This window comes from Panthera uncia, chromosome C2 (assembly GCF_023721935.1).
Source record: "Panthera uncia isolate 11264 chromosome C2, Puncia_PCG_1.0, whole genome shotgun sequence".
Classification (NCBI taxonomy): domain Eukaryota; kingdom Metazoa; phylum Chordata; class Mammalia; order Carnivora; family Felidae; genus Panthera; species Panthera uncia.
In genome coordinates, this window is record NC_064810.1 from 81,381,399 (window position 1) to 81,407,375 (window position 25,977).

Here is a 25,977-nt window from a genome sequence, read left to right on the forward strand (position 1 = left end):
TGGTTTCGGCTTAGGTCATGATCTCACAATTTGTGGGTTTAAGCCGTGCATCGGTTGCCATGCTGACAGTGTGGAGCCTGCTTGGGATTCTTTCCCTCTCTCTCTGCCTCTCTCCTGCTTGCTTTCTATCTCTCTTTCCAGCTCTCTCTCTCTCTCTCAAAATAAATAAATAAACATAAAAAAAAAAAAGAAGCGTGTTGCATGATTTCTAAATATTTGGAGATTCTCTTGTGTTGTTACTGAGTTTGAACTGAATTCCAAAGTGGTCAAAGTATATACACCATGTGATGTCAGTCTTTTGAAATTTGTTGAGGTTTGTTTTAAGGCCCAGCATGTAGTCCGTTTTGGCAAATATCCAGTGTGCACTTGAAGTGGTATTATTTTAATTTTTATCTTCTTCTGAAGCTTTGGATATCCAACTAAGGCTGGTCCTCACAACATTCTATACCTATTTTGTACGTATTCCCAGTTTCTACTTCCTTATAGTAGGTGTGTTTGTATTTTTAGTATATCTTTCTCCTTTCTCAACCCAATGGCTTTCTTCTTGTTGTGGTTATAGGCAGCCTAAAAGTTAAAAAAAACAAAAAACAAAAAACCTACCTTTGTTGTACTTAGTTCGTTATCAGGTTCCATAGTCCCTAACCACAAAATAAGTGTTCACCTAATACCAAAGTACTTTATAAAAGAGTTAATTCTGGGGCGCGTGGGTGGCTCAGTCGGTTAGGCATCTGACTTCGGCTCAGGTCATGATCTCATGTTCTGTGAGTTCGAGCTCCACATCGGGCTCTGTGCTTACAGCTCAGAGCCTGGAGCCTACTTTGGATTCTGTGTCTCCCTCTCTCTCTGCCTCTCCCCCATCCACGCCCTGCCTTTCTCATTCTTAAAAAATAAATAAACATTAAAAAAAATTTTTTTTAAGTTAATTCATTTCTTGGTATTGATTCATTTATCATGTTAATGTTGTTATGTTCTTGAAACTGGTCTACCTTGCCTTTATCAAAAGGGAAAAAAATGCGTTTCCCAGTTCGGAAGGCTGTGTACTTCCCCAATACTAAGCAGTACCTTATCTTATCTGAAGATGCATAACTGTGTTGTGAACTAAAGCTATTGTATTTGAGGAGAGAGCCACCTAGGCATCCAGGTAACCTCCATGCATGAATTCATTTCTGCCAACATTTGAGTGGCCTTTGTCTGTGTGGAAAAGAAGTGGTGCATAAAAACGGAGACTCTGCTTTGTGTAAGACGGTGTGTTAGGTGCTGCACTACTTAACTTTTCTTGATTTGGGGATCTATTCTTTCTTGCTGTTTCATAACCATTGCTGGAAATATTTGTGACAGTGTGAGAAAAGGATGATGTGCTTATAATCCATATCGGAGGAAAATAACACCTCTCTTCTGCAATAGGAAAGTGTCAGCTTTTAATTACTTTTAGACTAGACAAGGATACAGGTGTTCAGATTCTTGGCCCACCATCTTCTGCCTCAGTCAGACTTTGAATTACGTGCATTTCTGTTAATGTGATTAAGTGGTATTTATAAAAGCTTTGTGGTAAATATGGTTGGTTAACTTTGTATTTCAACTCATGGGACCCTCAGCTTCATGCTGCAGATCTGGGTTTTGGAGCTCTTAGCTGTGCAGCCAGGTGAGAGCCCCTATTCTGCTCTCCCTGCTGCTGATAAAGGAGAAAGGGGGGAGACACGTGTACATACTGGCTTTTCTGTGTGACAAGGGCTGTTTAATTGGGGATGATTGTGAAGTTCTTGTCATAGAAAATGGGCGACAGAATTTGCAGTTAGTAGTGAAATAACTGACTCTCAGTCCACATTGGAAAATGAAACATAAAACATTTTGGTGATAAAAATATAAGTTTTAGGGGCGCCTGGATGGCTCAGTCAGCTAAGCATCCGACTCTTGGTTTTGGCTCAGGTCATGATCCCCGAGATCGAGCCCTGCATCAGACTCTGCGCTGGGCATGGAGCCTGATTGGGAGTCTCTCCCTCTCTCTCTCTGCTCCTCTCCCCTGCTCATGCTCTCTCTCTCAAAAATAAATACAATACACTTTAAAATATATATAAATTTTAGAATATATAGCACAAAGAGTGAATCTTAATGTAAATGGTGGATTTTAGTCAATAGTAACATATCAGTATTGGTTCGTCAATTTTAATAAGTGTACCACCCTAATGGAAGGATGTTACTAGTGGAGGAAACAGATGGGGAAGAGGTGGGGAGATGAGGAGGTATGTGGGAACTCTCTGTACGTTTTGCTCAATTTTTCTGAACCTAAAAGTGCTCAAGAGTTTGGAAGTTCTGTGTAACTGGTTTAATGTTCCTCAGCAAGTTCTTATCATACAAGTTAGTTTTAACCCTGAGTCTTGGGATTTCTCAGGTAAGACGAATCTGGTTTGCAGTTTGAGCTACTATGTCAGGTAGATTTGCCCCTCTGTTTTTGTAAGGTTCATTAACTGTGCCCCTGCCTTCTCTATCTGTTAAAACAGTTGGAATGCCAAGATGCCTTGGAAACAGCAGCCCGAGCTGAGGGTCTTTCCCTGGATGCCTCCATGCATTCTCAGCTCAGAATCCTGGATGAGGAACATCCCAAGGGAAAGTACCATCACAGCTTAAGTGTTCTGAAGCCCATCCGGACCACTTCCAAGTAAGAGGCTCTGCCAGTTAATGACTTGTCTATGAAGCACCAAAAGCATTTTTGAAAATTCGGGCTAAGATCAGACCATTTGGGAAGACCCATTTATAGTCAGGAACCATTTGCTAAACAGCGTATTATAAATGCTGGCTAGCCTGTCTGTGTGCACTGACAATTTTGTGCTTTGGGTTTTCTCTCCTTAGACACCAGCACCCAGTGGACAATGCTGGGCTCTTCTCCTGCATGACTTTTTCTTGGCTTTCTCCTCTGGCCCGTGTGGCCCACAGGAAGGGAGAGCTCTCAATGGAGGACGTGTGGTCTTTGTCCAAGCACGAGTCTTCCGATGTGAACTGCAGAAGGTAGGCGTCTCTGGTCCACCCTGGTCTCCCACATCTGGGTGCGTAGGGCCTGAGCTAGGAGGGTGGGTCCGGCAGTGTGACGCCCTCAGCTCTCTGTTCATTTAGGATCTGAGCTGTCCTCTGGAGGGAGGGTAGCCTGGGGATGACTTTCTCTTTGCTCTTCTGCTTTATCTCCTATTTCACCTTTAATCCTGTTTTAACCACGGGCTTTCTCTCTCTCTCTCAGCCCCGCTTCTCTTCCTGAGTCGACAGGGAAATTATGTTGCTGCCTTGTGACAGAATACATTTTTGTGGTAGCTGATTATCATGATTAAAATCTAGCTTACAACTTTACATTTGACTACAGGACTCTTCAGAAAGGGTTGGGGACCCTTGAGGAAGGAGCTCTTAGCCATGAGCAAATTCTGTTCAGGGATAATTTTTCTGGGGGGAAGGAAGGACTTTTGTTCTCATTATTTTCTATGTCATGAGGGGCTCCCTATACAGGGTAAATATGTAGTTACCCAGGAAGGGTATTTTTTTCCCAGAAGGTGAAGTCCGTGTACACAGTTTAAAGGAGAGGCTCGTGTGAGTGGTATCAAAGCCTGGAGGCAAAAAGCAATGGCAGGAGGGAATCTAGGGAGTGTCTGTTCACCTGGGGAGATGTGTAACGAGGACATGTGCCCTTGTTAAGACTAGAGAGACTGTGGCAAGAAGAGCTGAATGAAGTTGGGCCAGACGCCGCTTCCCTCCGAAGGGTTGTGTGGATCTTCTGCCGCACCAGGCTCATCCTCTCCATCGTGTGCCTGATGATCACACAGCTGGCTGGCTTCAGTGGACCAGTAAGTTCTAACCATCCTTTCTGACAGTCTCCAGGGGCCCGGCCATGGCCAGCTCTAACACTCTTGTTCTGTTGCAGGGGTTGTGCTCACCTTTGGGCTAGTTAGCAGCCTTAGAGTTGCCTCTAGGTCTGTTGAAAGGGAACAATCGATTCTGGAGTGAATGGTGGCTTGTCAGCAGCTGGAAGGATGAGGGGCCATGTTGCCAGAGGAGAGCTGGACCTGGCTTGCTTTCCTGGGGCGGGTGAAAATGAATGATTCCAGCCCTGTGCAGGACTGTGCTTCTTTGCTGCGTGTCTACATGAAATGACAGTCTTGGTTTGGGGAGATGGTGTCTCACGGTGCTGTGAGTGGGCGAGAGCGGCGTTGTGTGGCGTAGGTTGCTGAGCCAGTGCTGGAGTCACACCGAATGCCTGGAGGCAGGGTTGTCACGTGTTTGGCGGTTCCGTGGCAAATGAGCCCGAAGAAACTAGAGGAGCGTTGAGGTTTTTAGAGTCTGACCTGCAGTCTGTTGAGTTCTGGTGTATGGTGTGAACTGTGCTGTAGGTGTCGGGGTGGTAGCCATGGTTTTTTCCTAGTGTGTACTGAAGCAGGGTAGGTACGAGAGTGATGTTCACGCTGTTCTCTGGACACCTGTTTCTTACACCTGCTGTGCTTCCTTACACTTGAGACTTTGATTAAATCTATTCTCTGCATATTTGCCTTGAGGCATCGGAGCAGTAGTGCTACTTATACTGTGCATTTTCCGTGTGTGGGTAAGCTGGAGGTTCATGGTTTTGGTAAGTATATGCCTAAGATGCATGGTGATTAGGTAAAACTAATTTGCAGTTTTTCTGTCTTTTTTTTTTCTTGTCATTATTGTTGTTTGTTTGTTTTTTGTTTTTTTTTTTAATGTTTGATGCCTTTTTAAAAGTTCTGATCTCTTTTCTGAAGCAGAGAACACTACTTTCCTGGTATTAGGTTTCTATATTAATTGACCAACTAACACACTTTTGTATAAGTTTTAAGTAAGAGAGACCATGTACCTGAATATTATGTTATTGACCAAAATGGCAAACATGTTCATAGGACCAGCTTCCCCCAAGAAGAGCTTCTGTCATTGTTTCACTACAGGGCTGGTGGCTGCTCTGGATCTTCTGTGGAATTCCTTGAGCTGGATAGCACAGTATACAGGCTTTCATGATTCCATTTGGCCAGTGCAAGAAGTTCATTGGCTCCCCCCCATACAAAAAAAAAAAAAAAAAAAAAAAAAAAAAGAAAGAAAAAAGAAAAGAAAGGAAGAAAGGGAAGAAATTCCATAGATTACTGCAATTTTAAGTTTTTTTGAGGAAAAAAAAGCTACCTATGCATGTTCAGTTTGGGGCCTACAGTCACTCCCTTGAGCATCTGCATATTCCTTAATCTCTCTTTTAAGGCACTGCATACTGGATTGCTAACTCTAGTAAACTCTTCTAGATGCCAGGGAACACTGAGAGCCTTCCTTTAATAGGAAAACTGCAGCACGCTTTTCCTTCTCTCTACCCTCTTGGGGAAGAACAACTTAAGGCCTGTGTTATTTCATGTGATTCCATCCTAGAACAATTGAGAAAGCAATGGTCCCACCCGTAGTCTATCTAAATGATAAAAAGATTTAAAACTATAAGCAAAGCAAACTTTTTTTTTTTTTTTTTTGGAGCTCCAGTTCTTATAAATTTTTTTTTTAATTGGAAATTGAAGAATCAGGCTGGTTTTGAGATTAGTACTAGCAATGAGCATACCTTCTGTTCTGTGGATTTAAATCCTTTTGAAGAACATCCATTTTAGATTTTTGGACATTTTCTAATGTGGCACGACTTTCAAACTGGCTCAGTCTGTTCTTCTAGAAATCTATGTAAGAACCGACTCCCCAAATATGGGGATATTTCTGATCTCCTCTCAGGCCTCACTGAACCTTGGTAGCCACATGCAGAATATATGAAACAATGAAGTTAAGGTGTGTGTATGTTTTTTAACTGGCTGGACGTTTGTACATCGAGATGATCCAAGGTTTCAGTGATGCCGGTGGACCAGAGCTCTGTGCAGAGTGTCCAAAGGTCACAGTAGTGTTAACGGAGTAGCAGAACGTATGTGGGTACGGTCCTGACCTAACATGAGTGGCCAGACTTGCTAAGGTCTTGCTAAAGTTGTGACCTCCTTGGATTCAAACAATTTAAAAAGACCAGGCCTGACCTATGATTTTTTTGTGTAAAGAATTAGCATCCACCCTGTAGATCTGCAAGAGAAGACTGCCTCCTGCAGCACTACATCTCGGTGAATGCTAACTCTGCTCCAGGGCCTTTTGGGGAAAGGGCAGTGAATAGCCTCTAGAGAGGTAAGTTTCCCACCCTCCCCACCTCTCCCCAGCTGCAGCTTGCTTGGTGCTGTCAGGATCTGGATTTGGGGGGAGTCTCTCTGTAGTGGAACCAGTGACAGAAGCTGTTCTTTAGAATTTTCAGGATGGCTGTATTCTGCGGTCAGAATGAGAGAGTCAAGCTGGGCAGAATCTCTCGCCAAGAGTTCAGGTAAGGTAATGTTTATTCACTGGGAATGCTTTCCACAGCCAGACAGCTATTCTGACAATCTCGAGTTTTCCTCCCAGTTTGTTTGCATTTAAATGATAAGTTTGTAACTTTTTAAAACTAAATTTTGGTTGGATTTTTCATGAAAAACCTTTTTTTCTTTATCCCATGCAAATGGTTTGAAATGTAATTGTTTTTTTTTTGTTTTTGTTTTTTTTTTTAAACCCTGTGTGTTGGAAATTCTTTAATCTGCTGTTTCCTCTTTCCCCCCACCCTCTGAAAGTTTTACATAATGTCAGCCTTCATTATGTCTTTGACTTTCCCCCGGCTCCTCACCTCCGGGAGGTACTAATGCTATTGCCCGGTGCTGAAAGATGGCACTGTAAAGGTATGGGAAGGAAGGAACCCCAAACTACAACCTGCTGTCCTTTCACGCCTTCCTTTGGAGACTGTTCCATCAGTGCCGAGGTGTGTGAGAAAATGCTTTACTGCATCGCCATCTTACTGAGTTGCTTCACGTGAGGAAAAATGGGGTTTTGACCCTGCCACTCAGTGACTCAGTTCCACATTTTGGATTGCATACTGGAAAAGAAGCCAATCTTCTTGCTAGTAAACCAACAACCCAGCTGTATGCAGTGGTGACCCAAACAATGGATATAAACCTAAAAATCTGAGGGAGGGGAGAGGTGGAATACAATAGTGCTTGGAATCTGAAATCTCATTTATTTGATCAGGTTATTTGCCGACACTTGACAGAAATATGATTGGTGGGGATCTCTTAGGATCTAGTGGACATCTGGTATTAATTTCCTTTCAGGAAAAATGAGAAATGCCAGTTAACCAGAGAGCGTCTGGGTTCTGGAATTCAGTATTAGCCGCCTCAGGACAATTGTGTCTGGCCTCCATTTTTGTCTGTCATTCAGAGCTGGCTTCCATCTACAGTACCTTTTGCTATAAGGATCCGGGGTAGTTGGGTGGATGGGTTTCTCATTAATTTTTTTTTCTTCCTTCAGGGTGGGGGATTGGTTTGGCTTTCTTTTGTCGTGGCTTGTTTTCTTTCATTTTTGGCAAGATCGATTTTAGCTGCAAGGACTTGAAAAGACTCTGAAGGATCCCACCAGTTTTTCCTTGAGGCCTAGATTTTTGTATTCTGTCCTGAACAGAAGTCATTCATCACAGCCTGCTGAACCAATAGCGCCAGTGATTTTAAGCAGAGTTACCTCTTTGGGGAGTTTTTAGTTTTTTGTTTTTTTGTTTTTTAATTCTCTTTCCTTAGCAGCAAGGTCTTATTCCTGGAGAATCTCCTCCACTGCAGCCTCCCTGCAGCTTCGGGAGCCTTAATCGATTAAGTGCTGTCAGCTTGATGTACTACTCCGGACTCTGGAAACAGATATCGGTTCTATTCTGTATTTCCACTGTGTGTAGCTAAAACAACAGTCGGAGGCCCAATGACCTGTTAGACGGCTAGCCTTGTATAACTCGACTCTGTATGTTCCCATGTATGTTACCGCAATGCTCCTCCTGTTGTACAGTGTCTGTGAGATGCTCTTTGAAGATGGTACTTTTTTTTTTTTTCATTTTCAATAAAAGTACATTACCTCCCACTTCCTGGTATTTAATCCTGTTGCTGAATGTGCCTTGTGTGAGTGTGTGCTCCGGCGTTGCAGGACCTCAGAGCTGGAGGTGGCACTCGGTGGTTCTTGGGGGCTGGCTGCCTTCCCTCACTGCAGGTGGTGTTAGACATATACTACCTGAGGTAACATGTTTTTGTTTTTGGGAGGGAGTGGGGAGTGGGGAGGGTCCGTGGGAGGGTTTCTGGATTTTGGATAGTCTGCTTTGTTTGCTGTCTTCTGTACTATTAAACTGCCGATGTTTATTTTCAGGAATGTTTTGCAAATGCACTTCTCACTCTTCCCCAGTCCAACTGTAGGTACACTGTTCCTTTTTATCAAATAAGCACGTTTGAAACGATCCAAAAAAAAAAAAAAAAAGGTCTTAATTTCATTTAAAGAAATGTATCAGTGTGTGGAGATACTGGAGTAAGGTCAAATAGATACTTTTTAATGACCGTGTGTTTAGAATTAATTTCAGCTCATGGACAGGTTTATGTTACATTAGAAAGAGTAACGGTTTTGGTGGTGTCCTGAAGGAAGAAAATTTCAGATTAGACGTACCTCCTGCGAAATGCCCTGAGTAAATACCCGCAGGCCACGTAGTCCGTAAGATTTGGTCCTTCAAGGTCTTTCTCTGCTTATGTACGTACGTACCACTGCACAGTGGAGCTGCTTCCTCTTTCTAACTTAACATAAAACTGTGGCGTGATGTGTGGGTGCTGTGGAGATGTTGACAGTGGGGTGTGTTTCTCCCTGTAGGCCTTCGTGGTGAAACACCTCTTGGAATACACCCAGGTCACAGACTCTAACCTCCAGTACAGCTTGCTCTTAGTCCTGGGCCTCCTCCTGACGGAAGTCGTGCGCTCCTGGTCACTTGCACTGACTTGGGCATTGAATTACCGAACTGGCGTCCGCTTGCGAGGGGCCATCCTAACCATGGCATTTAAGAAGATCCTTAAATTAAAGAACATTAAAGAGAAGTCCGTGGGGGAGGTGAGTACAGGGTGTTTGCTTCAGGGCAGAGGGAAAGCTCCCAGCTTGAGCTCTTTCTTTCTGTTGGATCTCTGCTTTGTCCTGCCTCTTCCTCCTGAGACGAGTGGCTGAGTGGCCAGCATCCTCGCGGGGTCCTCTCACTGCTCTCTATGTCTCGTAGCTCATCAACATGTGCTCCAATGACGGGCAGAGGATGTTTGAGGCAGCCGCCGTTGGCAGCTTGTTGGCTGGAGGACCCATTGTTGCCATCTTAGGCATGATTTATAATGTAATTATTCTAGGACCAACAGGCTTCCTAGGATCAGCTGTTTTTATCCTCTTTTACCCAGCAATGGTGAGTACGACTCCTTCCCGTATTTTAGCAGCTTTTCCTTAAAATGAGTTATTTCCATTAGGTTTTATGTAGTAGGCACCACTGAGGCATTACATCTCTGACCGGAAATTTCCTCAAAGCAGGTACCTGGTTTGGAAAACTCTAAGGTGTCACTTGAATAAAGACTGTGGCTCTTAATGAGATTTAAGAAAGATAATCTGGGTGCCTGGGTGGCTCAGTCAATTACGCGTCTGACTCTTGGTTTTGGCTCAGGTCATGATCTCGCGGTTCTTGAGTTTGAGCCCCCACATCAGGCTTTGCGCTGGCAGTGAGGAGCCTGCTTGGGATTCTCTCTCTCCTTCTCTCTCTGCCCCTCCTCTGCTTCTGCTCTCTCTGTCTTTCTCCTCAAAATAAATAAGCAAACTTAAAAAAAAATTACAAAATAAAATAAAAAAGAGAATCTGAGTGAAGGAGGAGGCCTCCAGCTAACACGGGAGTGTTGAGTCTCTTCATCTCGAGTTGATACTAACTGATATGGCTCTTCTGCTTCTCTTTGGTAGCATTCAATATCTGTAATTACCATGAGAACAAATACTTGTCTTAACTTCCTTCCAAAGATGTAAGAATTAAATAATATTTTATTCTAATTTAATAGACCACTTTTATTAAAAAGCAGTACACCTACCTGATGCTCATTTTATTTATAATAATCTTGAGCAGATTTATTTCCCAGAAAGGCTGGACGGTTCTTAAGTTTGAATAAGCCCTGACTTGGCACAACATTGCTTTTCCTTTCAGATGTTTGTATCCCGGATCACTGCGTATTTCAGGAGAAAATGTGTGACCACCACTGATGAACGTGTCCAGAAGATGAATGAAGTCCTCACTTACATTAAATTTATCAAAATGTATGCCTGGGTCAAAGCATTTTCTCAAATTGTACAAAGTGAGTTTAAGATTTTATATGTGTGTTTGGTAGAAGGGGTTTAGTGTCTTAGCTTCCTGAGCACATTAGCTGCTAGGAATCCTAATGTCATAGGATCATGATATCTTATATTCTTATAATATCTTATGATCTTATATTGAAAGGGATCTTAGAGACTTGAACCCATAATCTCTTCTTACACAGGAGGAAATTAAGACCAGAAAATTATGATTTTTCCCAAGATAACTAAGCTAGTTATGAGTAATTCATTCAGTTTCAAAGCCGCCTATCTATACTGTCATCCTGCCCATTATTTTGTGGCCTAGCCATGAAGACATTACAGAAAACAGTATCAAGTGGCTATTGAGGGCTTCGCCCTCCCCTCCCCACCACAGGTGCATGTACACCACAGGTAGTAAGTGAAGTGTAAGATCCTGGGGGAGCAGGAGAAGTGCCAGGCGGGGGGTCAGGACAGCGGGGATCTGGGTCTAGCTCAGCTCCTCACTCATTGTGGTTTTTGGTTTGTTGTTTTATTTTTATCTTTTCAAACAATTGACTTATGTTGAGTCACAAGGCCTGTCCTGGCCCTATCCTGGTTATCATGATCAGTAAATTCAACGCAGACAGAGACTTGTCTAATATTTAAATGCCAAATGATGGACCTTAAAAAAGATGATCTTTAGGGGTGCCTGGGTGGGTTAGTCGGTTAAGCATCTAACTTCTGCTCAGGTCATGATCTCACGATTCATGAGTTTGAGCCCCACTTTGGGCCATGTGCTGACAGCGCAGAGCCTGCTTGGGATTCTCTCTCTCCCTCTCTCTCTGCCCTTCTCCTACTTGTGAGTGCTCTCTCTCAAAATAATAAACTTTTTTAAAAAGGTGACATTTAAGAAGGATATATTTAAAGGCACTTTGGAGTTGAAAAAAGAAGATGTATTTACATTTAAACTTAATTTAAGTATAAAAAATGTGGGCTGTTAATTGACCATCACCTCATAGTGAGCTAACCTGAATACATTACAGTTACAAAAGCTAATGCAATTTTAGGTTGAATAGAAATACAGTGTTCAGAGCAAGGAAGCTATTTTAGTTTTATTGCTTGGTTTCTCGATTAAATCTTCAGGAACATTGTGTCCAATTCACACGCTTATTTATCAGTGGTCATCAGGAGGAGGTGGCCACTCAGAGGTGTCCAGCAGTGGGTTAGATAGCTTTGTTAAGTAGTGAATTCATTGCCAATAGAATGGAATAAATGGATGCTAACTGGATATCTGCCAAGCATGTTTTAGGCAAGGTGACTGCCCACGGTCCTTTCTGGCTCTCTCACTCTGTGGTTTCATAATTTTATTTCTGAGACTCCACTCTTTCTTCAGCCCCTGACTCTGGTGTCTTTACCTGTGTGTGTTAGTTTGAAAAGAGCATTCTTGCTCATTATGGACTTAGGCAAGTTATACAGTAAATGTGAAAGCAATGAGTTAGATTTGTAAAAATATGACTTAGGAGCTAGCTCTGAGGATAGTTCGCAATGTCTTGGGCAGTGGTAATACCTTTAAGGTCAGTGCAAAGCTTCTCAGAATTGCTTATATGTTTAAAAAAAATAGGGGTGGGGGCGCCTGGGTGGCTCAGTCGGTTGGGCGTCCGACTTCGGCCCGGGTCACGATCTCGTGGTCCGTGAGTTCGAGCCCCGTGTCGGGCTCTGGGCTGATGGCTCAGAGCCTAGAGCCTGCTTCCGATTCTGTGTCTCCCTCTCTCTCTGCCCCTCCCCTGTTCATGCACTGTCTCTCTCTGTCTCAAAAATAAATGAACGTTAAAAAAAAAAAAAAAAAAATAGGGGTGCCTGGGTGGCTAAGTTGGTTAAGCATCCTACTCTTGATTTCGGCTCAGGTCTTGATCTCACGTCTCATGGGATTGAGCCCTGAGTCGAGCTCCATGCTGACAGCATGGAGCCTACTTGGGATTCTTTCTTTTCCCGTGTCACTCTACCCCTCCCCTGCTCGCATGCATGCACACTTTCTCCCTCTCTCTCTCTGTCTCAAAAATAAACATTAAAAAACCCTGCATACACAAAACGCACCACCTTGTTGTCATACTTCCTATTCCGTGGTCTTCAGTACTCTAGGGTTGCTCTGTTAATAAAGGTCGCAGTTTTGCAAATATTTAAGAAAAATCATTCTGCCTACCAAAGTTGTATTTCACTCACTTTCTCTCAATCATCCTCACTGCTTTTTGTGTGAAAGCCTTTACCCAGGACTGACATACAGTAGGCACTGTGGTAAATCTGAGTTCTTTTTTAATTCTCCATTACTGTGGTAGTCTTTTCTGTAATTACCTGGGCAGGAAATAAACAACAAGCAGGTAAGGAAACAAAACTGCTGATTGCAGATGCAGTTACTCTGCTCATTCCTTTTAGATGTAAGATGTTTGCAAGAAAAATCAGACTAAGGCAGAAGATGATCACTGCACTGATATGTAGGGACTGCTTTCTGTTAGATTTGTTCCTATGACTTGATCCCACTTCAGGCTTGTATACCAGCATTAATGGTAATAATTGATAGTCACGTTGACCTAGGTTTTTATATTATAGGTGTTAAAGAGTTGGGTTTTTTTTTTTAATGCTTATTTATTTATTTATTTTTAAATGTTTATTTATTTTTGAAAGAGAGAGACAGAGCACAAGCAGGGGAGAGGCAGAGAGAGAGGGAGGAAGACACAGAATCCGAAGCAGGTTCCAGCCTCTGAGCTGTCAGCCCAGAGCCCAACGTGGGGCTCAGACCCACAGACTGTGAGATCATGATCTGAGCCAAAGTCAGATGCTCAACTGACTGAGCCAGCCAGCCACTCCTTAATGCTTATTTATTTTTGAGAGAGAGGGAGAGAGAGAGCGCGCTCATGTGCATGCTGGTGGGGGAGGGGCAAGGAGAGAGGTGGGCAGAGGATCGGAAGCAGGCTCTGCCCAGACAGTAGACAACCCGATGCAGGTCTCGAGCTCATGAACGAACCATGAGACCGTGACCTCAGCGAAAGTTAGACACTTAACCAACTGAGCCACCCAGGCACCCCAAAGAGTTGTTTTAAAACCTGTGTGACTGAAGACCTACCAAGTCTTTGGCGACAGAGGAGCAAATTGGCTTGCTTTTCAGCAATTGGCTTGCTTTTTATTCTTAGAAATCCGAGAGGAGGAACGTCGGATATTGGAAAAAGCTGGATACTTTCAGAGCATCACTGTTGGTGTAGCTCCCATTGTGATGGTGATTGCCAGCGTGGTGACATTCTCTGTTCACATGACCCTTGGCTTTGACCTGACGGCAGCACAGGTCGGTGAGCCCTCAGGGCTTGGGAAAATTTTAGATATACCACATATAGAGATACTCTGGTCCTCTTGTTTCTGGATTTGGAGGTGCCCCCAATGATCAGAAGGTATTTTTTCTTTTATGTGATTAAGCTGAGAAGTAAGAAGAGTAAAGACTCAGGTCTAAGCACAAATAAAGTTATGGGTTATTTTTAAGTCAACCCAACTTCAGATTTAATTGTGAAAATACAGATCATCCTTTGGTTCAGATTTACTGAGAATTTTAATTGAAGGTCTCATAAAAGCTCTACCTTTAAAAAAAGCATATGTGACTCATACCAACTTGACAGTCAAGTTTCAGCCTCCTTTAAACCTGAAAGGAAAGTGATGATGTTTTGTTATTTTTTCCTATTTTCAGGCTTTCACAGTGGTGACCGTCTTCAATTCCATGACTTTTGCTTTGAAAGTAACACCATTCTCTGTAAAATCCCTCTCGGAAGCATCGGTTGCTGTTGACAGATTTAAGGTGAGTGGCTCCCTTCCCCTCCTCCATGTCAGGAGCCATCCCTGGCAAAGCTTACTGCTGCCTTTATTCCAATGGGCCACACAAGGCTGGCTGCACTTGGTTTTTCACCTTTTGGCAAGTTGGTAAGAAAGAGGGTAGTGGAGGAGAGTGAATTAAAGGACGAGATTAGTTACCTTGTGAACGTGAAATTTACCTCTTATTGATGACCCACCTAGTTCTGGGCTCCCAGGATTTGTGTTCCCCTTCAGAGCTGAGCCTTTCTTCCCGGCCCTTCTATGGGTATATGTCGTAACTTCCTAGGCCTTTCAGTGATTCATACCTGGAAGATCAGAAATGTTATGTGACTGTCAGCTTTTCTTCACCTCAGTCTAGCGTCTGCCTCTACCAAAATGCTGTTGTCATTTTGTTTGGTCAATACGCTAAGCCTTTTTTTGATACTTTTTTTCCCTGCCCTGTAGTTGCCACTCATGATGCAGGGAATGCAGTGATATGGGAATAGTCATAAAATGAGACCACGTTGCAAAGTGCAACTAAGGAGATAGCAGGGTTTTTCTGGGGGTGGTTAGTTGATCATGCCTCAGTTGTGTTCTTTGTGACTTCAGAATAATACAAAGAGATGAGATATGTTGAGGAGGGTAGAGGGATATTTGAAAATCATGGTTAATACTTTTTTAAAAAGGAACAGCACCTGTGTGGGCTGCAATTCCTTGACAATGCCCCTGTGTGGAGTAGCTTCTGGACTCCTGCTAAGCCTTCTTGGCTAGTGAGAACAATGCAAAAGCAATGTTTGTTGCTTGAAGGTTTGAGGCTCAGATGTTTGAGGCATTGATATCCTCACCTTAGATATTCAGGAGAAAACAAATTTGGAATGATGGAGAATATGAAGAATGGAATATAGCTTTCTGTGATTTATTTATATCCTATTTGTTTACAGTTAACAAGGCGAATTTTGTTTGGGCAAGAAAGCCAGTCCTCAAGAATGCATCCCCAGCTCTGTGCCCTCCCTCATTCCAGCCTGGCTGCTAGAAGGCTAAGAGCCAGAGCTATATAAAAGAAATGGTATAATTATTATCAGAGCTTTATTTTGCCCAATCTACAGTATCTAGTCTTGGAAGAAAGTAAATGTTTTGACCATAAGTTTGTCCCTCTGTCCTTGTTAGTGGATGGATTTGGTAGCATCTTGGATGAAAGAATAAGAGTTTATAGTATAGGTTTGTCCTCCCCATGTTTTTCAAGAGCTTTCTTGTCTTCATTTACTGGTGAAGACTTGGTATTAGCAGGTGGCTTTTCACATCATAGCTCCTTCCTCTATCCAGGGAACTTCAGAGTTAATAATAGAAGCAAAATCACTCACAGCTGTATTATATGCCCCATGAGACTTCAGTTCCATTCTGTCTTATTCTTCTTAGCAGTCTCCTCCAGCCCCTCCTCTCTCTCACCCTCCCCTTTCCCCTCCTTCTCCTCCTTCCAGGAGGATGATAACATGTAGAAAGGCAGTAAGAAGCCACCCTGTGACTTTTCTGATAAGATAGTCATCAGTATAGGGTTGCCAGTTTTAGCAAATGAAAAGACAAGACACCCAGTTAGTTAATAACTGCATGGGACATGCTTATACTATAAAATTACTCAATGGTTGTATAGAGTCAAAATTTAACGAGGTGTCCTATATTTTATCTGGCGACCCTCTGTCCCCTCTTCTGCTCAATAGATACATTCCGAGTGAATGAGGGTTGTGTTTTGATACTGTCCTATGGTAAAGTTGAGGTTTATGGGTTTGGTGTTTTGGTTTTTTTTTTTAAATGTTTATTTATTTATTTTGAGAGAGAGCACATGTGCAAGGGAGGGGCAGAGGGAGAAGGAGAGAATCCCAAGCAGGCTCCGCACCGGCAGCACAGACCCCAACACCAGGTTTGATCTCATGAACTGTGAGATCATGACCTGAGCTGAAATCAAGAGTCAGACGTTCAACTGACTGAGCCACCCAGGCACCCTGAGGTTTATGGTTTATGTACCTCTAAGAGTCTGTTGTCCTGGAAGGTGTCAGTTCAGATAGACATAAATTCAAGTGTTATAAGGCCCTTGTGTGCCTCAGCATGTCTCAGGAGGAGGCAGGCTGCAGGGAGCCCATGGGAAGGAAATGTGGGGAAGGAGCTGTGCAAACTAGAGGCAAAGGCTTATTTTTTTAATCGTCCTTTGAGGCCTGAAAGAGCCTTTTAATATTTCCTTAGGGGAGAGCAATGGTGGGAGATCTGTCAGCATATGGGTGTACTCTGTGAAGGTGGTCAAGATATTTGGCATGTTGTTCTTAGTTCAGTCTTTCTAGAAGGCTCTGAACAAATGAAACCAACAGCTGTTTTTGGAAATTAAACCTAAGGTTGATCAAGAGTGAAGACTATCGAGGATATTTAGAACCATGACACTTCTGGGAAGATTGGAGATTAGGAATGTATAGGAGGTGTTGGAATCAAAGGAAGGAAAAGAGGAAGCTACACGTTTAAGATCCAGGGGAAAGGGCTCACTCTAAGGGAAGGGGATTATATGTTACATTTAATAACACCGGCAAAAGGGTGCCTGGGTAGCTCGGTCAATTAAGCATCTGACTCTTGATTTCAGCTCAGTTCATATGATCTCACAGCTTTGTGAGTTTGACCCTGCGTCGAGCTCTGTGCTGACAGTGTGGAGCCTGCTTGGGATTCTCCCTCTCTCTCTGCCCCTCCCCCCACTCTTTCTCTGTCTCTTTCAAAATAAATTAATTAATTAAAAAAAATACCCACAAACTTTAAAATAGTTGGGGGTTCTCAGTAAATAAGCAGAATCCTGATCCTGAAAGTCACCTTTTTCTCTAAAGGTGCTTTCTTTCTTTGTAATGTTTAACCTTTTTTTATTAAAAAAATTATTTTTATCATATTGGAAATCCAACTGGGATAGCATTCTGTGATCTCCAGTTTAAGAGAGCTGTCAGAAGTGGATTCAAAATCACGGGCACATATAAGGTTTATTGCAGTTAGTATTTTGAATCTAATTTCAGAAACACTCAGCTTTTCAATCATTCCTCTTTTCTTTTCTTCCCCTAGCATAACTCAGAGGGTCTCTGGGAATAAGTGGGAGGAAAATCTTGTTGTTTCCCAAGGATGTTTCTGAGGGAGGAGATAGCCTTCACTTCCTCCCAAGTCTGTTCCTTTGGTTGTTTGAATCCTCTCAAGTTTCTAGGCAGGATTTTGAAGACATGAGAACTTGTTGCCAAGAAGAGGCATTCTGCCTGTGATATAGGCCTTAGGTACTCCCTTCCGACCCATCAAGCTAGGCGTGGTCGTGATCTCAGCTCCCTCTTCCCGCCAGACATGAGCCATGTTGTAGGTGAGGGAAGAACATAGGCTTTGAGGTTCCACAGGAGTGTTCTGGAAGGGAAACAGAGTGATGAAGGTCTGTCTGTTCAGGAGAGAAGCATGCCCTTTGGTTTTTCTGCTTGCATTTTACTACCTGCTGTTTGGCAAGTCATGGGTGAGAACGAGGGGCTGTAGACAGGTTAGTTAATTGTGCTTTGGCCACGATAGATTGGTAGAAAGGAAAAGGTAGGTTAGGATGTGATTGGCAGTGTGGAGCGCTGGGCCATTGAGACGGCCGCTGTCCCTTCTGAGGGTGTCCCCACACCCCTGTGACCTCTCGATGGGCCTGAGGCTGGGCTACACTAATGAGCTACCTTTTGCCCTTCAGCTTCCTTCCACTGTATAGCCTGATGTGTTTTGCTACGTGAGTGTGCGCCCTAGGCTTGTCCCCCTGGTCTTGATCCAGTGTCTCATCTTTGCACCTCTCTCACAACTCCTATCAGAGTTTGTTTCTGATGGAAGAGGTTCACATGATAAAGAAAAAACCAGCCAGCCCTCACATCAAGATAGAGGTGAGAAATGCCACCTTGGCATGGGACTCCTCCCACTGCAGTGTCCAGAACTCACCCAAGCTGACCCCCAAAACGAAAAAAGACAAGAGGGCTGCCAGGGGCAAGAAAGAGAAGGTGAGACAGCTGCAGCGCACTGAGCAGCAGGCGGTACTGGCAGAGCAGAAAGGCCACCTCCTCCTGGACAGCGACGAGAGGCCCAGTCCTGAGGAGGAGGAGGGCAAGCACATCCACCTGGGGATCCTCCGCTTGCAGAGGACCCTGTACAACATCGACCTGGAGATCGAAGAGGTAAGCCCTCTGCCTCCCCCGTTCCCCACCTGCACTCCATCCATCTGCAGGTGTCTGCGGGTGTCTCTTCCGGCCGGAGTAGGCAGCTGCTTTCCTTATAGCAAAGTCCTCTGTGGCTGGGGACTCATTTTGAGCTAAAGAGCAAATCTGGCCAGCTCCAACTCTACAAAGGCATATTTAGGCATCTAACAATAGAAATTAATATCAACTGATCTCATGAGATGCTCATTTTACAAGCAAGGAAATGAAGCATTCAAGTGGATTTTCCGAGATCTTGCTCTGAATAGATTCTAGTTGTTAGAGTTGTGTGTGAGCTGTAATAATTATTTCCGGTTATTATAACTCTGGGTGAGCTTCTCATTACCACCAAGCTGTGCATAGCACAGAACCTGGCCCATAGGAAGAATTCTCAGTGCTACTATTAGTGACAAATCTATTGTAATTTTTTATCTATTTGTATACCCTTACGGAAGTATAATTAACAGCCAATGTTAAATTAGTTTCAGGCGTACAACGTATTGATTCTGTAATTGTTTATTTTTAATGTAAATGAAGGATCATTATGGTGTATGATGTCACAGCCCAGGTAGCACAGGACTAGAGTCTCTCAGAGGGGTTCCTGCACAGAGTGGCTGGAACAGACTCCACTTCAGGGCTCTGCAAATACAGTCTATGACTGGTTCCCACCAGCACCATATTGAAGGGTGCACCATTTAGAGGGTCTGAGATGTGTGTGTGTGTGTGTGTGTGTGTGTGTGTACATACATACATATATATACATATACATACATTCATCAGCCATTTTTTTGAGTGCCAGCCTTCTGCCAGACACTGTTGTGGGGCTGGGGCTATAGCAGTGGAAAACCAAACCAACAAAAGTCCCTGTGCTCTTGGAGCTTATGTTTTAGTGGGCAAAGACAGATAATAAACAAGTAAAATATATGGTATGTCAGGTGGTGATAAAGGCTGTGTGAGGAAGATTGTGAATGCTGGGGCCTGGAGTAGGTGTGGTTACGATTTTAACAGCCTGCCTGAGGGAAGGCCTCATTTAAAAACTAATATATGAGCAAAAGGCAGGAGGGAGGTGATGGACTGAGCCATATGGATATCTGGAGGAAGAAGAACATTCCAGGCAGAAGGAACAGAAGCACAAAGGCCCTGAGTCTGCAGTGTACTGAGTGGCACAGGAGAAAATAGTAGATGCTGAGGGCAGAGAGGCAGCTGGGGTGTCTGAGCCTCCTTACAGGACTTTGGCTTTACTCTGAGTGGGAGAGAATCCATTGGAGGCTTTGGAGAAGAATGATAAGATCTGACTCATGTATGGAGAGAAATATTTTAGCCTCTGGAGTCAAAAGAGTATGTAGGGAAACAAGAAAGGAGACCAGTTAACCCAGAAGTGTCTCTTGGACCAGGGGTGGTGGTGAGACTTTACCTACATAACTGGAGGTGGGGAGCAGTGGGTTTTAATGCAGTGTGTATCAAAGTCAGCCACCGACTAACGTATGCTACACAGACCCAGAGATAGACTCTGAGAACAAAAAGCTCCCAGCTCTTGAAAGATATAAACAAGAGCAAGAGATGGTCCTTAGTGAAAACACCTGAAACCACTAGTGTAGTTTATCACTGGAGGCCACTGACATCAGTTCTTTACTTCAGTTAACTCTTGACAACAGACTTCTCATTTAATAATGATTTTGATTAGTGCGGCAGCTCTGTTACATTTCCAAACAGCCCTATTAGAGGATTACTCCTCATATTCAGCTGAAATGTACTCTTCTGCTTTCTTTTGATCTTCATTCTGCCCTTTTAGAGCCCACATTCACATGACAGACCTTTAGCTATTTGGAGAGGGATACCTTAATTCTTCCGGCCCCCCTCTTCAGGGAGGGGAAGGGAAGTTAATGTTTGTCTGTACCCCGGGCATGCACTTCCTTGTTGATATCTCTGTTTGTCGCCGTTTACTCTTGGGAACAGGGTTTTGTTTGCGTAAATCTAATTGACTTGAGCAGAGATTGAACCCGTGACTTGGTCTCCTCATGACCACTAGGCTGTAGTCTTTCAAACTCCATGACAGCGTCAAAAACTTTGTCCAACATACTTTGTCCGAGACGAAGATACTTTGGTTGTACAAAGTCCTTGGTTCTACAAAGTTAACGCCTTTCCTCCGGTTGCTCAAAGCCTAGTGAGAGACAGACGGTGTTAGTGTAAGTAACCAGACATAAATCACACACTTGGCAGGTTCTAATGGAGCTGGGGTTCACAGCGAGACCTGTCTGCCTCCAGAATCCCTGTTCTTCTACATACCACTCTTCCTTCCTTTGCTGCGAGGCTTGAGCCGATGCAGGGTTGCTAAATAAGTGACCTTTTCAAAATCACCAGTCTGCCCTTGAAAACTTTTAGCACCACCTGTCAAGAGAACTCATTATTTTGCCTGAGGATATTCAGTTCATCACAGGCTTTTTTTTCCCCATTTTTAAGTGAAATTGATGGTATCAATATTCTTCAGATTCTTGGAAATGTTTTGTAGAAAAATGGAAACAACAGTGCACATAGTTTTTATTGAAAATAATTTATAGACCCTAGAGGAAAAAAATCGTATAAAATGAAAATCAGCAAAATAATTTTTTAAGAGTCCTGCCCTTATTTCCAAAAACAACGGCAAAAATAATAAAAAAATATGGGTTGCCAAAAAAAGTAGGAAAGAGGCTGAGCCTTTCTAAAAGTGATGTGGGAGACCGTCATGTGTGCGGCATATTTAATTTTTCTAAAAGGCTTACACATCTGTTACCTCCGTGTATCCCCACAGAAACCCTAGGAAGTAGGTGGCTGACAGGGAGGAAACAGAGGTAAGTGACACGCAGAGTCATCAGGATGATAGTTCCCATATTGTTGGCCTGTCGTTAATGTCTTTTTCCTTGAAGAAATCAGCAGTCCCTAGAGATAAGTGGTCAGTGGTCCTGTAATGACCCTCCTTTCTCTGTGTGCTTTGTGCAGGGTAAACTGGTTGGAATCTGTGGCAGTGTGGGAAGTGGAAAAACCTCTCTCATTTCAGCCATTTTAGGCCAGGTAATATTTTGTTATTGTCCTTGGCATTTTTTGCTTCTTTCTCTGGAATTGGCTTAACAAGAGTCTTGGGGAAAATGAACTACTTTTCTCGAAGAGAGGAGAGGCAGAAACAAAATGAACCCTTGGTCTGCGTTATGCCCCCTGCCCCCACCCCCACATTTCCACCCCTTAACGGTGTTGCATCTGGAAGCGGGCTCAGTGCACGCCTGACGAATGACTGGTTGATGTCTAGCTGGAGTCCTCTATTTCTCCTGCCTTCTTTTACTCGGCATGTATTTATTAAGTGGCATATAATGCCAGATGGTGTGTTGGGAGATGTCAGATATAAGAGGTGAACAAACCGCATACTGCCCACAAGCTGAAGAAGCTGGGTGGACCAGCCTTACCGGACTCCCTGTCAGAGAGATTGATATCAGGATTTGATCTAGAAGCAAAGCCGCACTCCTTTTTCAACCAACTGTGGAAAGAATTATGCCCTCAAGGAGCTGGTGGTCTAGTTGAGGAGCTATGCCTTCCAGACCCACAAGCATAGCCCAGGGCAGAGAGTGAATGGTTTACAGAGGCCAGCCCAGGGCTGTCAGGGGCAAAGGTCATCCAGCTAAGACAAATTATCTTTTACTGTGTTTTAAAACCAAATAATAGGGAAAAAACACAAGGTGCTTCCACCTGCTTTTAATCTTGAATTGAACCAGCTTGATTTACAAGGTTGAGATAAGGATAAACTTGAGCTTATTCTTACCCGCAGGTGGATGAGGTCCAATGAGTCATTTATCCATATTGAGGAGATTAAACTCATGTGAGATGGAGTTGGGGAAGGGTGTTTTGTAGCGTCCAGTTATGGAATATTTTTTCTTGTTGAGTGTCACTGTCACAGTTGGTAGAGCGTGGCTCTCCTTGAGAGCCGTGGTACCTAGTGTGGTCTGAGGAAGGCTGTGTTCACATCATCTGGAATGACAACCCTCTCACCCCTCTGCTGTATGAGACTCTACTGATTGGGCTCAGCCCTTGGTCTTTGTAAAAAGCCAAAACCTCTCCTAGATGTTCTGATAACTTAGGGGTCAGATTTAAGGGTCAATGATGAGAGACACAGAGGAAACGAAGGGGGGAGGGGGCAGTGGTGTTGAGTGGGTGGTGGTTAGGTTGAAAGCAGAGTGGGGCTTTGCTTTTAGACCAAATCTCTGACAGCGATCTCTTTGACAGGGAGGCTGGTAAAGCTGGTGGCCCTGGCTTCTTTGGAGTTGAACTCTGTGTTGGCAGTCTGCAGTGTGGGTGTGGAGTTTCTGCGGTAGACCCTCCGTGGGTTTCGGAACACTTGGGGTGCATAGCGGCGTGCTTACCAGTTTCTGGGCAGTTAATACCACTGTTATGGTCTGTGGTGGGTGCACCTCTCTCCATACACTGTCTGCTAACAGTGTTTGAGAGGACAAGCTTCAATGTGCAGGCTGGCTAATGAACCTTTGTTTCAAGCTATAACATCCCTAACTCAAGACAGATGTCTACTGCCAGTCCCAAAAGGAACCCCGAAAGAGGATAAAATGGATAAATCATATCAATCACTGTGAGTGAAAACACAACTCGAAACACATGGCTCATCATGCAGTGCCTTCGTGTTGAACGAGAGGGTCCATCCTCATCGTATGGATACTCTGCAATACTAGTTCATGTCTAACAAATTTTTTTCCTTTTGGTCCTCATTTTACAGAAGCAGCTGGTTTAGCCAACAGCCTGGAGTAATTAATTTTATAGATGAATTGGCCTGCCCCGGTCTTGAGGCAGGGACTAGCTCTAAATCCTTACAGCATCCTCCCCAGGGGAATTCTGAAAGGACCTTCCACTCTAGTGCTTCCCTTAGTTAAAACAGTTTGCAGTTAGGGAGACAGGATATCGAGTAGCTTATGGGTTGCTGAATGAAGTGTTTGTTCATTCAGGTCATGGGTTATGCTGGGTTCCCATCACACATAAGCAAGGAGAACTTTGATTTTATTTGCTGCTGTAGCTCTCTCTGTGGAACAAAGGTGAGGTCTGGATTTGGGTCCAAAAGCATCCAAGAAGATTGCCAAAACTTTGAACTCCATTGTGCAATGTGGGGGGTTCTGTTGGCTTAGGATGGTGTTTTTGCATCATGATGCCATTGGATGGTGTCTGTCTCCCTAGATGACACTTCTAGAGGGCAGCATTGCAGTCAGTGGAACCTTCGCTTATGTGGCCCAGCAGGCCTGGATCCTCAATGCCACTCTGAGAGACAACATCCTCTTTGGGAAGGAATTTGATGAAGAAAGGCAAGGAATGTTTGGTTTCTCTCATGCTTTCCCATCTTGGCCGTGTGAGACTCAAGGCAGCCCAAGGCAGCAGGCTCTACTCCAAACATGTCCCTGATGCTTAGTCTCTTTATGTCCTTCAGATACAACTCTGTGCTCAACAGCTGCTGCCTGAGGCCTGACCTGGCCATTCTTCCCAACAGTGACCTGACTGAGGTACAGGCCTTCTGCCCCTGTTGGGGCAATGTGTTTAACAGAGAGGATTCTGGAAGATGGGTTGCGGGGCTGTGCCAGAACCATCTACTAGTAATGCATCTTAAATGCAGGAGTACCCACACAGGGAGTTTTGCTTTCATTGAAACTTTATGTTAGGAAAGCATGTGTTCCTTAGGGCGGGGTTATCAACACTACTTGTGTTAAACGTATACATATTTTATATGTCATTTGAATTTTTTCCCTATCTGCATATCATTTTATTTATTTATTTTTTATTTAAACCCAAGTTAGTTAACATATAGTGTAATAATGGTTTCAGGAGTAGAATTTAGTGATTCATCACTTCCATATAACACCCAGTGCTCATCCCCACAAGTGCCCTCCTTAATGCCCATCGCCCATTTAGCCCATCCCCCCACCTAATACCCCGCCAGCAACCCTCAGTTCTCTGTATTTAAGAGTCTCTATGGTTTGTCTCCCTCTCTGTTTTTATCTTAGTTTTGCTTCCCTTCTCCTATGTTCATCTGTTGCATTTCTCAAATTCCACTTATGAGTGAAATCATATGATATCTTTCTCTGACTTATTTCGCTCAGCATAATACCCTCTAGTTCCATCCACATTGTTGCAAATGGCAAGATTTCATTCTTTTTGATCACCGAGTAGTATTCCATTGTATATGTATATTATATATACATCTTCTTTACCTGTTCATCAGTCAATGGACATTTGGGCTCTTTCCATATTCTGGGTAGTGCTGCTATAAACATTGGGGTGCATGTGCCCCTTCAAATCAGCATTTTTGTATCTTTTGGATAAATACCTAGTAGTGCAATTGCTGGATCGTGCAATTTTTTGAGGAACCTCCATCCTGTTTTCCAGAGTGGCTGCACCAATTTGCGTTCTCACCAGCAGTGCCAAAATGGTTTCCCTTTCTCTGCTTCCTCGCTAACATCTGTTGTTGCCTGGGTTGTTAATTTTAGCCATTCTGTACGTCATACAAATTTTAAACAAAATCCCATTGTTGGTTCAGAGTTCATGTTTTCCACACTATTCATTTAAAAAACCATAAGTCAAGCATGTGCTTGTTGAGCTTCTCTGAGCTTCATTCTGCCGACCAGAATCCTGTATATCCTTACTGATATACAGTCTGCAGAGAGCCCTTTTCAATTAGAAAGAAAGAGGCCTTAGCACAAAAGCCTCTTTCTTTGGCTCTCTGCCCTGGAGCAGTTTGCAGAGGTGAGTCTTTGGAACTGGCTTGTGTCCTTCCCTGTTGATATTTGTCTCCCGTGACCTACCCTGGAGGTCTCTGGGGCCTGCACTTTTTTTCATCTGACTTGAGTTAAATCCTTCAAACCAGAATGGTTTCTTTAGTTCAGTGGTACTCAAATCTTAGTTCCCGGATTCATAGTGGATCAGCAGCAGCAATGTTACTGGGAACTTGTTAGCAATGCAGATTCTTACACCTCACCTCACACCTACTGAATCATAGGCGCAGGGTCCAACCATCCGTTTTAACAAGCCCTGCAGGTGACCTGATACATGCTCAAATTTGAAACCTCTGAATTGAATGAATGGTTTTTTAAGTACAGAGCCAGTTACCATTTGACAATTGATTTATTCACATGTTCATGTGCCAGCTACATAGACAGAAACGGCTGGGCACTGGGGATATAAAGCAATAGGAGAATGATCTATACCCTCAAAAAGCTTATAGCTGAGAGGATGAGATACTTGAATAGGCACAAAATAAGTTGATGAAAGAGTCCCCTTTCAAAACTTAAAAAAAATTTTTTTAATTAAAAAAAGAAAAAAGTCCCCCCCCCCCCCTTTTTGGGTAGTAGTAGAGAAGAGGGTGGGAGATGTTTCACAGAGGAGAGGATGTCAGAACTGAGCAGATATGGTAACAGAAAAGGCATGACAGTAGTCGTGAGGGTTCAGATACACACGCAATTTAAAATGGCTTAAATCCCAGACAGTAGAAGAGAGGGTTGGCAGTGGAGCCAGGTGGCAAAGGGCCTGCCTTCTGTGACATGTATGTTTAGATTTTGTTTCTTAGGGCTCTTGAAAAAGAGATTTTTCTTTTCTTTTAATGTTTATTTATTTTAGTGAGAGAGAGAGACAGAGACAGAGAGTGAGCAGGGGAGGAGTAGAGAGAGAGGGAGACATAGAATTTGAGGCAGTCTCCAGGCTCTGAGCTGTCAGCACAGAGCCCAACACGGGTCCTGAACCCACA

General features: G+C 43.6%; 1 protein-coding gene across 4 annotated transcripts in view; it reads left to right on the top strand.

Moving 5' to 3' along the window:
* ABCC5 (ATP binding cassette subfamily C member 5) overlaps nucleotides 1-25,977 on the top strand; it is an 80,914-nt gene that overhangs the window by 21,285 nt on the left and 33,652 nt on the right. For 2 of the 4 annotated variants that reach the window (XM_049628491.1, XM_049628490.1), the window contains exons 3-14: nucleotides 2,499-2,656; nucleotides 2,848-3,003; nucleotides 3,677-3,824; nucleotides 8,731-8,964; nucleotides 9,125-9,298; nucleotides 10,076-10,223; nucleotides 13,368-13,516; nucleotides 13,910-14,017; nucleotides 17,847-18,203; nucleotides 21,198-21,269; nucleotides 23,424-23,548; nucleotides 23,671-23,743. In XM_049628491.1, the coding sequence (XP_049484448.1) occupies nucleotides 2,499-2,656; nucleotides 2,848-3,003; nucleotides 3,677-3,824; nucleotides 8,731-8,964; nucleotides 9,125-9,298; nucleotides 10,076-10,223; nucleotides 13,368-13,516; nucleotides 13,910-14,017; nucleotides 17,847-18,203; nucleotides 21,198-21,269; nucleotides 23,424-23,548; nucleotides 23,671-23,743 (1,902 nt within the window). Of the gene's footprint in view, nucleotides 1-2,498; nucleotides 2,657-2,847; nucleotides 3,004-3,676; nucleotides 3,825-6,286; nucleotides 8,424-8,730; nucleotides 8,965-9,124; nucleotides 9,299-10,075; nucleotides 10,224-13,367; nucleotides 13,517-13,909; nucleotides 14,018-17,846; nucleotides 18,204-21,197; nucleotides 21,270-23,423; nucleotides 23,549-23,670; nucleotides 23,744-25,977 lie in introns of those variants that run through there. The other 2 variants (XM_049628494.1, XM_049628492.1) reach the window with 2 other exon arrangements.